Source organism: Macaca nemestrina, chromosome 5 (assembly GCF_043159975.1).
Source record: "Macaca nemestrina isolate mMacNem1 chromosome 5, mMacNem.hap1, whole genome shotgun sequence".
In the NCBI taxonomy this organism is placed as follows: Eukaryota; Metazoa; Chordata; class Mammalia; order Primates; family Cercopithecidae; genus Macaca; species Macaca nemestrina.
Window position 1 is genome coordinate 103,174,394 of NC_092129.1, and position 13,614 is coordinate 103,188,007.

Below are 13,614 nucleotides of genomic sequence, written 5' to 3' on the forward strand. Positions count from 1 at the left end.
TGAATTATGCCCCGTTTATGGTAATAAAGGGTGAATGAATAATGTCCCTGAAGAACATGAAATAGCAACTCTGTAAAATGTGGGGTTTCCTCCTTTCATCTCATAATAAATAACAAAAAATAAATAAATAAAATCTGTATCTTAGGTGCTACATCTCAACTCAGAATCATACCCCCCTCCCAAAGGACCATGGAGCCTAAGAATTTTGTCAAAGTGCTTGATTTGTTTGGCACATTAATTTTCAAGTGGCATTTTAAATTCATCTTTGAATATTCTTTCCAAAATCATAATGAGCTGTACATATACTGCATATTGAGTAAATAGGTACTGTTTATGATTTAGATACATATTCACATACCAGCTTCTAACATGGGTTTCAATGATCCTCACTTCCTGATATTCATGCTGTTGTGCAATTCCTTATCACATGGAATTACTGCTGGCCTGTGAGAATAATCAATAGAACACTGCAGAAATAAAAGGCCATAATAGACACTGTAGCTCCCACTTTGATGTCTCTAGAATCACTTATTCTTGGGCAAGTTGGCCTCTATGTCATAGGGACACTCAAGCAGCCCTGTGAAGAGGCCCACATGGGGAGGAACTGCGTCTTTCCTCTAAAAGCCAGAAACAACTTGCCTGGCCAGTCCTGAGTGAGCCACTTTGGAAGTGGGTTCTCCAACTGCAATCAGACTGCAACCTCATAAAAAACTCAAGTCAGAACTCAAGCCAAATAACTTCCCTATCCCCTCTGACAAAAATTGTGTGAGATACTATTTTAAATCACTACATTTTGAGATAATTTGGCATGTAGTAATAACAAAAGTTTATTCCCAAATAATATTTTCCTTTTTTCAATCACAATCCCTATAACTTAAAACATAATGAAAGTTATCAGATTACATAAAACTAATTGGCAGCCTCAAGTTATGGAATCAGGTAGGTTTGGAGAACAGTACTTTGAGGACAGCCTTCCAAAAAATGTCAGAGGTCATATTTTGTTTCTGGAACCCCACATTCAGGCTCAAAAGTGAACTGCTGGCCAGGTGCGGTGGCTCACACCTGTAATCCCAGCACTTCGGGAGGCCAATGGAGGCGGATCACCTGAGGTCAGGAGATAGAGACCAGCCTGGCCAACATGGCAAAACCCCGTTTCTATTTTAAAAATACAATAAAAATTAGCCGGGCGTGGTGGCCCGCTCCCGTAGTCCCAGCTACTTGGGAGGCTGACGCAGGAGAATCACTTGAACCCAGGAGGTGGAGGTTGTAGTGAGCTGAGATCACACCACTGCACTCCAGCCTGGGCAAAAGAGTGAGACTCTGTCTCAAAAGAAAAAAAAAAATGAACTGCTAATTGGTGGTAATGCTGTATATAATAAGGAAGTCATTCAAACACATATTTCTTCCAAAATGTCAGAGACTAACTTTAAAGCAAGTACTGTACTATGTTCTATTTTTTCACATGCCAGCAGGAGAAAAACCTCTCCAGGAAATTTTTAAACTGTTAAGCATGTATGGAAAAGCCACTGTGCCAGCTGCATCATGCTGAACGTAAGCAAAAAGCATAATCAGTGCTCTGTGATAGCATTTGGGGTATATAAGAAAATTCTAGCTATCTAGAATATTTGATAAAAATAACATATTCTAAAAGGTTTCAGGTAGCTGATAATTTACAGTAACTTGTCATAATATAATAGCACAATCAAAAGCAACTGAAAAATGTAGGGCTATTTACCTGTATAATTCAAAGGACTAACATTGCAGTGTTTTTATGATTTTCTGATTACAGTCAGCTGTCACTTCCAAATGATGACAGTTTACCTATACTGCTCCCTTTTTTTTACTGTAGAGAAGGAGGAAAGAAACCACTTGTTTGTGAAACAAAGGCTATGCATCCAAGATGGCTCTTTCCTTCCAATTTTTGAGGCTGTACCCCAGAACCTTAGATTAACAGGAATCTCACTCCAGCCTGGACTACAGAGCCCCGTCTCAAAACCAAAACCAAAACCCAGGAACCTGACCTTTTGGTGAGTAGCAAATGATTGTGTGTACTGATGAACTTATCACCACTTAGGTTAATTTTTTTTTTTTTTTTTTGGAAACAGTTAACACCAAATGAAAGGGTCTATTTACCCAAGCTCTTCGTTCATGAACACAAAATAACAGCAAACTTTAGGCTCACGATATGGATATATGCCTATAAATAAATACAGTAACTTTAAATACAAGATATATTTTACAAAATAAGAGCAGGGAATTTATTTTCCAATCTGTTCATATGAAACTCCTTCCACAGGAGTAGAAGGTGTCATCTCAGAAGGAAAAAGTCTAGAAATGTCTTTGGCAGGATTAAAATATAAAAATATAGCTATATAAAACTTAAGCGACGAGAGAAAAAACTAAAGGAGATAGGAGATTATTTTAACTTTATTACCTCATCTACTTATACAGGAGCTTCGCCAGATAAACATTATATTAACATTTCATCACTCCTGAATCACTTTGTCACATAACAGGTTCCCACTTGTTTTCAGATTTAGATTTTAGATTCAAATGTTTATCTTAAGGCTAATGTACCCTAATAAGAGGTAACATCAGTAACATTCAGAACATTTCTGAAAAAATAAAGACATATATCTGATTCAAGAATATTATCTTTCTACTGTTTAACTCTCTTTTTTACTATTTTTTTAGGTAACTGTAGTACACTTTTTAATTTACAATTAAGGCTTTGTTTCTCAATTACTGCACAGGTAAAATTCTAAGGAATTTTCAAGCACTGATTAACTTAGTATCTACAAAAATTTGGGCCACCAACTGGAGAGATGTGAGATGATTTTATTAGATCTGAGGGCAGAGCTAAGTGACACTGAATTAAACGAGAAGGGGCCAGGCATGGTGGCTCACGCCTATAATCACAGCATTTTGAGAGGCAGAGGCGAGTGGATCACCTGAGGTCAGGAGTTTCACACCAGCCTGACCAATATGGTGAAACCCTGTCCCTAGTAAAAATACAAAAATTAGTCCGGTGTGATGGTGGGTGCCTGTAATCCCAGGTAATCAGGAGGCTGAGGCAGGAGAATAGCTTGAATCCGGGAGGCAGAGGTTGCAGTGAGCTGAGATCACTGCACTCCAGCCTGGGTGACGGAGCGAGACTCCATTTCATTTAAAAAAAAAAAAAAAAAAAGAGGTTATTTCCTCTTCATTCTCTTTCAGTTCCTCTGACTGTGTCAAGAAGAAAGTCTCAGTTTGGTGCCAAGATGTTAACACCACTGAAATTCTTGCCAATCTCACTTTTAAACAAAGGGCAAGTTGAGGCTTAGAGCCTCCTGCAGGCAATAGTTTCTAGCTAGAAATTAAGAACACTTTGATTTTCATTATTTTTATGTATATGTCCACCTTCTGTTTATGATAAGTGCCACCTGCTTTTTACTCATAGTAATTTCAAGCTTCCTTTAAAATATTACTTTAATAATCACATTGATATAAATATTAATAAACAAACAGGAAGTATACCAAACAGGAAGATATGGCCAAAATTCTGAAGATGATATCACAACGACTGAAGTTTAGGAAATATTACATTAATCCATTTGGTCAACAAATAAGTGTCGGCTATACGTTCGCCACTGGGTTAGCCACCACAAAGAACGGAGAAGAATGTTAAAAAAAAAAAAATGTGAACAGGAAAGTCAGAAGAGGAGGAAATTAATTCAAAATGAGGTAATCAAAAAAAAGGTTCACAGGATAGGCATTTGAGCTAGGTCTTAAAAGACAGGTATAATTTAGACACTCAGAAACAGGAGGACATTCTGAGAGTAAAAGTATAACAATATGTGCCTGAGTGGTGGCATCTTCCAAATCTTGATTGTGGTGGTAGTTACATGGGTGCATATATATCTACTAAAACTTATTGAAATGTACACTTAAATGAATGTACATCTGTGTATATAAATTTTTCCTTAACAAATCTGATACTGTATCATTGACCAATGCAATGAAAGGTCATTGAGATTAAAGGCTTGGATAGCTTGGAGAGGAGGAAGTAAATACCATAAATGAAAAAGGGAAACCGCCAATTAAAGACAAAGGGATCGTATTTTCACATAATTCTCAATAAAAACTGTTAGCTATTACACAAAAAATATTAGCTTAACATTTCTACTTAATAGTTTTATTTCAGGGAGATAATTTACCTGAAATAACACTTATCTGTTAAAATTACATGTTCTATTCCCACCTCTCTTATCCCCAAGCAAAACTGTGCATTAACAGCATTCCCGCTAAGAAAGTAACAAATAATGAACAGAATATCCACACTGGTTGGGTACTAGTGACACTTAACAGACTTTAGCAAAACAGTTTAAGATTGTGTTCAGCACACATCCTGTTTGTAAATCAATTTAGAAATAACTGTCTCAGAATTTGTGTTTTAGCCTTTAGCTCTTTTCCATGATATAAGCTCTTAAAATTATGTAGTTATTACACAGTAAGCACATTTTGGGTGGCTTCTACCACAATTTCATTTTAGGAATTCATGACGATAAGGAGAAATCATCATAGCAAAAGTGATGCCATTATCAACAAGTCTTCACTTTTTGGAACTTTAAAATGCCATTTTGAATAAAATCAATAACTCCACTCCACCATAAAATAAAATTCAAAACATGAATTATAGTTAAAGAAAAAGAAAGTAACAAAAGCAGAATACGGTAACTCTTCTGCCAATAATTAAAGCATTAAGACTCAGGGGAACTTAATTGTATTCTTATATTTTACTAAGATAAATATAATTCTTTTCTTATATAAGTGAGTTGCCACTAGATCTTCATGCTCCAAAAAGCTTAAAATGACAGCCAAAAAATAAGCCTAATGCATGGACCTTTACAGTTGAAGAGGACTCAGCTCAAGTACAGCAGTTTTTAAATTTATATTCTATGTAATTATATTCTAAGAGTTGTTAACCAATTGGCCATGAGAAAATAGATCAGGTAAGTTTGGGAATGCTAGGATAACCTGGAGATTTACATGTATCAGCATAACAGTAAAGGTTTTGAAGAGTCCTGCCTTTATAAGCAAAAAAGTTTAACCCAGCTTAACCTAGTGTGCTCCCAAGTTAATTGCCAACGAACACTGCTTTGGGGGAAGTAAGCCTATTAAATGGCTTTAGAACACTGTTCTGGGGGAAATATCAGTTTGGAAAACCCTGGTCTTTTCAAATTTCCTTAAACGATGACAAAACCGAAGCCCAGAGATCACACCTGGCTAGTAGCAGATTAAAGGACTTGAATCGAATCTCTTCATTCCTAGGCCAGAGTTCACTCCGTTACTTTAACTACAAAATAGGACTTCTTTGAATGTATACAATCAAACATTTAACTGACAGCACGTACCTTAAAGATTTGGGTTATGGTGTCCCATTTTCTGGTTTGTGTATTAAATTGGGTGTTTTTAGTTCTTTCTTTCAGCACTAGGTCCCTAATAATCAAGCCCACGTGGAGATTTGCTACTGCTTAACAATTACAGAGAATGATTTAGTTATCAGTTTTGGCCGAAAGTAATCACTAAAATAAAGCATTCAGACTACTCGTGGTTTTAATTTACTCATAACTTCAGTCGGCCCACCTAAATCACTGTTATCTATCAGGTGGTGAGTTACTTAGTACATAATGCTGACATATGTTATTCACTGTAGACCATATTAATACCCAGAAACAAAATCAAAATGTAAGAACTTATGTCTGCACAGACAATGGCCAACAACATCAAAACAGATTTTTGTCTTTCTACAGTTCAGGGCCTATTTGTTAGACAAACAGTTTCCTACATTTTTGGTAATTATCATTTTTTTTGACTGCTTTAGCTGGAGTCGAAGTCATTTTCCCAATCTTCACATTTCTCAAACGCCACAGAACTCTAAGATAGTGTAAAAATGTTCAAACACAATGTACTTAGCTTAAGAAAAATAGTTGTGTGCCATTTCCCGCCCCCTCAGGGTACAAGAATGGAGGAGGCCCGAACAAGTGACTATTGTTATGTTGCAACTTTAAAAGGCTTGGGAATCAAAGGTGATAATTGTTAACAACTCCCGTTTGACTCTTCTGACTTCCTCTTAATAAACTTCGGTACTCCTTTCTAAGCCCCCTGGAGAACATGAACCATCGCGGGCCTACGTGTCTCCTCGATGCTAAAAGAACCCACCAGCCGAGGAAAAGGCACAACGACTGAATTCCTCCAACAAAGAGGGTACTCCGCGCGCCTCCATCGCACAGGTGCGACCTCTGCCCCAGCCTTGCGCACAGCTCCGCGCCAGCAAGGGAGGCTCGGGACCTGCCCCCGGCCCCGCCTCCAGCCTGCCTCACCTGGGGCCGCCCTCGCGCCTCTGCCCAGGCCAGGCCTTGGCCCCAGCTCTAGCCCTCTAGTCCCCGCGCAGCTCTCGACTCCCCGGAAACCAGAGGGCGGCCGACCAGTTTCGCGGCTTCTGGCGGGGCCGGAGCGGCAACACCCCCGACGCCACAGCAGTCAGACCCGCAAGGCGTCCCCGCGGCTCAGGACCTAGCCCGGCCAAGAAGGATGCTTAGAGCCGGCGACCAGCCTAGCGACCGCACTGGGGGCGGGGACACTTTTACCTGCTGCTGGCTCGGCCGCTCCTAGCCGGCGCCGCTCTCCTGGCAACCACGGCAGCCACACGGAGACCGGGAGCCGAAGGGCCTAGTGACAGCTCCCAGCGTGCACCGCGCTCGCGCCCACGCCGGCGTCGACGTCTGCGGCCTTCGATCCCCGCCCCCGGTCGGCTTCCTGCCTCCCAGCGCTAGCTGTTGCCACAGCGCCCTCAAGTGGACTGTCGCTGGAAGCGGCCACGGCTACCAATTTCAGGAGTGGTTAGAAAGGGGGTTAGCAGATGTTTTCATTTGAAGGGATAATAGGAACTGAAAACAGCTTTTAAATATTATTGTAATAGTATCTCAGTATTTCATATGAGTAACCTGAGGCCCAGAGAGGTTAGGAGACTTGTGAAGTTAGGAGACAAATAGTTGGTGTCAGATTTGGAACTATTTTGAGTCTAGAGCTCTATCAATCATATCTAGTTACTCCAAGGTAAATTGCACCGTTTTGCAAACACCATGGGGTAAAAAAATGAAAGTTTTTGCAAATACGTAATATATAACAATCTTTTAAGCTAACAAAACAATTATAAAGAGTAAGCTGTGCTAAGGAAGTTGTGTATTTCAATATAATGTGTCAATATTTAAGCATTCAATAGTCTCGGATATTAAAGGAGGAAGATATGAAGAGTTGAAATCATCATCCTTCAAATAAATGAATTACTTGAGACCAAACAGTAGTAAACTTCATTTTTTAAAGTGAGTTGTTGCTTCCATCTATGATTTCAAATTATTGGGATAGATATAATAATTCGCGCATCAACATAATACACTTTAATCACCCCAAATACTGATTTTAGAAAAATTGTCTTAAGCTATTATCTTAAAACATGACAGGATTTATTTATTTAGAATTTATTTATGGTCTAGGCCGGTCATGGTGGCTCACACCTGTAATCCCAGCAGTTTGGGAGGCCGAGGCGGGCGGATCTACCAAAAATACAAAAATTAGCCGGGCATGGTGGTGTGCACCTGTTATCCCAGCTGCTCGGGAAGCTGAAGCAGGAGAATCGCTTGAACCCGGGAGGCGGAGGTTGCAGTGAGTCGAGATTGCGCCACTGCACTCCAGCCTTGGCGACAGAGAGAGACTCTGTCTAAAAACAAAACAAAACAAAAAACAGCAGTTCCTTGTTTTTAAGAAGTCCGATTGTAATTCTACCCTGGTCTTATATTTTAATAGTTTTTCATTATAAGTATTTACTGTGTCAAACTTTTCAAAACTATCTTTTAGTAGTAATGGGATGACAACTTCTCTTAGTTTTTACTTTTGTGAAAGTGAATAGTGGAGCTGTACATACGTAATCATTCTCATCTTCCTTTTTTACCCCCTAAAAAATGGTTAGTCCCGATAGACTTCAGCCATACTCTTTTGCATTAGGTAACAAAGAACTTCCTCATGTTTTTGCACCCGTTTCAATTTTGGAGTTATCCTAAGTTGAGAAGCAATGGCAAGTCAATTCTTGAAAATTTTGTTACTTTAGACAGAGGCTAACAAATGACCCTTGTTCATAAAGAGACCAAAATAAAGTGGGTTTGGGGCCAGGAATTCTGCTCTTGGATTTCCTGGAGACAAAGTCCACCTGTAACACCTGCCTCCATCACCTCCCTCAGTTCGAGTTAGCCAAAGGAGTGAACCTTGGGTCTGATTTTTATGGTCATTTCCAGGGAGGCTAACGCGCCAAGTCACGCTCAAAAGAAGCAGAGTGGGAGGATAGCTCACCTCTCGCCGCCCACCTTTCTCAGCGCTGTGGGCCAAAGCCTGGTTTTGAAAATGCGCGCCCCGCCCAGGCCTCAGGGGGTCCCTCGCCTTCTCGGTGGTGTACTCTCCCGCCGGCAGGCGGCGCTGTGAGCCAGTAGGCGGTGTCAGCCATGAGCTCTGTCACAGGCGCCTGCGCCGCCGCGGGGCTGCTGCTGGTTGGTCCGCACGTGGAACCTCTCCTGGTCCTGTTGACCCGGGCCCCTCGGAATCTCCAGCTTGGTCCGGTCCGGGACTGGACGCCCGCCATGGCGGCTACTGCGGCAGAAACGCGCATATTTCTGGAGGTGCGGAGACAGCTGCAGAGCGCGCTTCTGATCCTGGGGTAAGAACTGGGATTCTAGGCGCAGTACCCAGCTCGCTTTACTGCTGCCCAGGGATCGGGGGCTGGTGAGTCTCTCTCTGTCTCTCTCTGAACGAGGGATTTTGAGTTTCTTCTTGCCAGTTGCGTAGAGCCTCTCGATCACTCAAAGTGAAGCTTTCCCCTGTAGTCGCCTCCGACACTCCCACCCCTACAGACAGTCTGGTATCTTTGGGTAGCTTTTTAGAAATTCAGGGTCTCAGCTCCACACCAGACTTAGGGAATCAGAACTTATATTTTAACAAGATTCCCAGGAGTCAAATGCACATTAAAATTTGAGGAACAGTGATGTAAAGCACTGTTGGCAGTGCCCGGCGTTTCCAACAAAACAATGCAAAAAATGATTTGTTTGCCTCTCTTCAGGATCCTGCTTACTGGATCAGTTCCTATGTGTGAGGTTCTTATGTTGTAGATAACCTCGGGTCTTTCCTCCCAAAACTGCTCTTTGCAGAGAAACCACACAGTCATTCAATAAACTGAGTTTAATGAACCTCGAAGAAAGGTTGCAGACTTCTTATTGGAGCTCGTTCATTTATTCATCTTCTGCTTTCCAGTGAGAACGGCGAGCTTGTTATTCGCTACACAAATAACTTTTAGGGAAAATTTTCTCTATTTTGTTTGACAGCAGTTTTAATGATTTGTGGTCCCCTTGTCTATTCCTTTGTGATCGCTGTTTCAAACAGAGTAAGTTAAATGTTAAAATCCTGAGATTGTTATTACACAGTGCCACAGGTAGATTGATGCTTAATTTTTTCCTCTTTTCCCTTAATCTGCCAGATATCTGGTGTGGCCGTTTGGAATATGGCATGAGAACTGAGTTCAAATGCTAGCTTCCTCACAAAATTAGAATAATTTAATCGGAATTTCTTCAATCTTGAAATAGGAATAACACTTAGTACTCTGAATGTATTTATTTTTCTCTTTCAAAAATTATGAATTTGGGCAAATATCTCCAATTCTGGTGCACCTTGTAGAGTAATTAGGAACCCAAACTCTGCCGAAATAAAACAAAAACCACACACACACCAAACCCTCCCTTCCTCTCATCCAGGGGCCTTTCACAGTTCCCTTGGACTACTCCCCCTTGTTTAAGCAAGTTACACAGGTGGCTCACACCTGTAATCCCAGCACATTGGGAGGCCGATTTGGGCAGATCACGAGGTCAAGAGATCGAGAGTATCCTGGCCAACATGGTGAAATCCTGTCTCTACTAAAAATAAAAAATTAGCTGGGTGTGGTGGCACGTGCCTGTAGTCCCAGCTACTGGGGAGGCTGATGCAAGAGAATCGCTTGAACCCGGGAGGCGGAGGTTGCAGTGAGCCGATGTTGCGCCACTGCACTCCAGCCTGGCGACAGAATGAAACTCCGTCTCAAAAAAAAAAAAAAAAGGAAAAAGAAAAAAAGAAACCTAACTTTGCTGGACTTAGTTTTGCCATTTCTTGAACTACTTATAAATGGATTCATACAGTATATACCTTTTTGTTTCTGGCTGCATTCCTTCCATAATATTTTTGAGATTCATTTTCCATCTATGTGGCTGCATATATCAGTAGTCCATTCCTTTTTCTTGCTAAGTTTTCCATTGTATGAATATACCACAGTTCATTTATCTGTTCTCCTATTGCTGAAGGTTTTTCTTGTTTCCGGAGTTTGCTTATTATGAATACAGCTGTCATAACACTGTCATATAAATCTTTTTTTGGACATACATTTTTATTTCCTCTTAGGTAAGTACCAAACAGTGCAATTTCTAGGTCATAGGATAGATGTGTGTGTTACTTTGTGAGAAATTACCAAACAGTTCTCCAGAGTGACTGTACCAGTTTACACATTCAACCAGAAAAAAAAAATGAGAGTTTCAACTGCTTCCCATTCTCACCTACATTTAGTATTGTCAGTCCTTTTAGTTTGAACCATTCTAGTGTGTGTAAAATAGTATCTTGTGGTTTTAATTTTCGTTTTACTGATGACTAATAATGTTGAGTGCCTTTTCACTTGCTTTTTAGCAATTCATATATGTTCTTTTTAAAAGTATCGTCTAATTTTTTTGCCGTTAATCAGATTATTTGTCTTGTTTAATTGAGCTCTTTCTACAGTCTCAAAACAAGAGCTTTCTCATATAAATGCCTTGTGAATATATGACTTCTTATCTGTGACTTACCTTTTCATTTTCTTTTCTGTATTTTTTTTTTGAGACAGGATCTCGCTCTACTGCCCAGGATGCAGTGCAGTGGTGTGGTCATGGCTCACTGCAGCCTCAACCTCCTGGGCTCAAGCAATCCTCCCACCTCAGCCTCTTGAGTAGCTGCTATACAAGTGCATGCCACCATGCCCAGCTAATTTTTGTATATTTTTGTAGAGATAGGGTTTCACTATATTGCCCAGGCTGGTCGTGAACTCTGGACTCAAGCGATCCACCCACTTTGGATTCCCAAAGTGCTGTGATTACAGGTGTGAGCCACCATGCCCTGCTTCATTTTTTTTATAGTGTCCTTTGATAAACAGAAATTTTAATGAAGTCCACTCTGTCATTTTTTGTTTTTTTCCACTTAAGGGTTAGTTTTTTCGGTGTCTTAAATCTTTGCCTACCTTAAGGCTGTGAAGATGTTTTGGCAGGTTTAGTTTCTAGGAGTTACATCGTTTTAGCTTTTACATTTTGATCTGTGATCATGTTGAATTCATTTTTGTGTTTGCAATGAGGTAGGGATCAAAGTTCATTTTTTTGGTATAAGGATATTCAGTTATTCTATCACCATCAGTTGAAAAGGCCATCATTTCTCCCATTAAAATAACTCAGTATCTTCATGAGAAATCAGTTGACTTATACTGTTTGGATAGTGTGTCTTTTCTACCCTTTTAACCTTTCTTATGTCTTTCTGTATAAAGCAAAAAACTGTAAACATACTGTATTTCTCTAAAAATAGCATAAAACTATATGCTATTTTAAAAAATATATAGTTAGGTGATTTTAAATCCGTTCTGATGATCTGTGCGTTTTACTTAAAATGTTTAGTCTCTTTTATATTAATGTAAATATTGATGTTCTTGTTCCTAATTACTATGGTTTGGATGTGTTTTGTCCCTATGTTTTGTCACGTTGATCCCCAATGTGGCAGTGTTGAGACATGGGGCCTAGTGGGAGGTGCATGGTTCCTGAGGGCAGATCCTTCTTGAACAGATTAATGCCCTCCCATGGAGATGGGTGGGTGAGTTCTCTCTCAGGAATGGATTAATTCATGCCCTAGTGGGTTCAAAAGGGTCTGGTTTCCTCAGTTTCCATTCACAGATGTAAAGATCTACTTATGTTAAGCCATCTTAGCATTTTGTGATAAACTTTGGCCATTCATTTATTCAATCCACAGATGTTTAATGTGTTCTTACTCTAGTGCCAAAAATTCAAATTCTAAGTGCTGAGAATATAGCCATGAACAGTAACAACAACAAAGACAAAAACACCTGCCTTTGTTGAGCTTACAGTCTAATGGTGGCAGTAGGGAAGAGTTGGCAGAGAATATACAAAATAAATATATATTTAATAGAAGTGGAGAAAAAATTAAACAAAAAAGGGATGGGGAGAAAAAAGTTACAATGTTTTATTTCAAACGAGAAAGTAACATTTGAGTATTAAACTGTAAGCGGTGAGGTGTAGAACTGACATACCTGGTAGGAGACAATTTCCCTTTGAGAGAAAGTGAGTATGAAAGGGTGCCTAGTTCAGAGAGATGCGGATGAGGTGGGAGAACACATAATAAAAATCTTATGGCATTGTGCTGGTACATGTTTAATAACCTACTCTCCATGAAGTTTAATAACCTACTCTCCATGAAAATAAACAAAAAGACAGACTGAGGTCTTGATCTGAAGCATTTGTTGATTTCTTTGGTGTGAATACTTTCACCATGTATGACCTTCAGCCTACCAACTTGGTGAGGTGAGTTGACCTGCTTTGCAGAACTCCAAGGATTTTAACAACAGGTTCTCCAAAGCTTGTAGCAGCAGGGCCTACTATACCACTGTGACTTAGGAACCATCGAAAGGACTTTAGCTTGTAGTTAGAGTGAGAGATGAAGTCATTGGATAGTTTTAAGCAGGTGTGATACCTGACAGAATACAAGTCAATGGTGAAGAAAGCCTCGAGTATGAAAGTATTGTATGAATTATGTCAATCAAACTTAGTCTTAAAGTAGGACATTCTCCTAAAGAACCATCATCCAACCCTCACAATTGGGAAATATGTTGCTACCATCTTACATCATTCATGTTTTGCCGATTGCCTACATAATATCCCTAAAAACAGAAGAATCCAGTTCAGAATAATGCATTGCATTTCACTGTCGTGCTTCCTCTGTCTGTTTAAATCTAAAAGAGTTCCTCATTTTCCATTGACTTTCATGGTCCTGACACTTTGCAAGATGACAGTACAATCATTCTGTAGAATATCCTTCCATTTGGATTTGTCTTATGTTTCTTCAAGACAAGATTCAGATTTTGCATCTTTGGCAGGAATATAACAGAAGTGACGCTTCCTGTTAGGTGGCACATGATTTTGCTTTGTTCCATCAAATTGGTTATGTTAACTTTGAGCACTTAAGTAAGAGTGTCTGCCAGGCTTCTCTACTTTAAAGTTACTCTTTTTCTCTTCATAATCAATAATTGGAGGGTATTCTGAAATTATGTAAATACCGTGTTCCTCATTAGAGTTTCATTTTATTCAATTATGTGTATCGGTAAGGACACATGATTCTTACTGTGGGTTACTCAGTGGGTTTTATTTTTTATTTTATTCAATGGGCTACTCTTTTGCTCATATTATACCAGACATGGCCAAGGAA

At 39.8% G+C, this 13,614-nt stretch overlaps 2 protein-coding genes across 21 annotated transcripts in view; one reads left to right on the plus strand and one right to left on the minus strand.

Moving 5' to 3' along the window:
* DOP1A (DOP1 leucine zipper like protein A) overlaps positions 1 to 13,614 on the minus strand; it is a 126,157-nt gene that overhangs the window by 100,019 nt on the left and 12,524 nt on the right. For 10 of the 12 annotated variants that reach the window (XM_071096800.1, XM_071096797.1, XM_071096801.1 and 7 more), the window contains exon 1: positions 6,630 to 6,739. The exons of 1 other annotated variant lie outside the window; for it this stretch is intronic. The gene's annotated coding sequence lies outside the window, so the exon portion shown is untranslated. Of the gene's footprint in view, positions 1 to 6,629; positions 6,749 to 13,614 lie in introns of those variants that run through there. One more of the 12 variants, XM_071096795.1, reaches the window with a different exon arrangement.
* The window catches only part of LOC105495809 (ubiquitin protein ligase E3D), a 187,086-nt gene continuing 175,366 nt past the window's right edge, over positions 1,895 to 13,614 (plus strand). For 6 of the 9 annotated variants that reach the window (XM_071096808.1, XM_011765630.3, XM_071096807.1 and 3 more), the window contains exon 1: positions 8,546 to 8,746. In XM_071096808.1, coding sequence (XP_070952909.1) covers positions 8,670 to 8,746 — 77 coding nt within the window. In that variant the 5' untranslated portion in view covers positions 8,546 to 8,669. Of the gene's footprint in view, positions 2,028 to 8,545; positions 8,812 to 13,614 lie in introns of those variants that run through there. The other 3 variants (XM_011765644.3, XM_024797288.2, XM_011765655.3) reach the window with 3 other exon arrangements.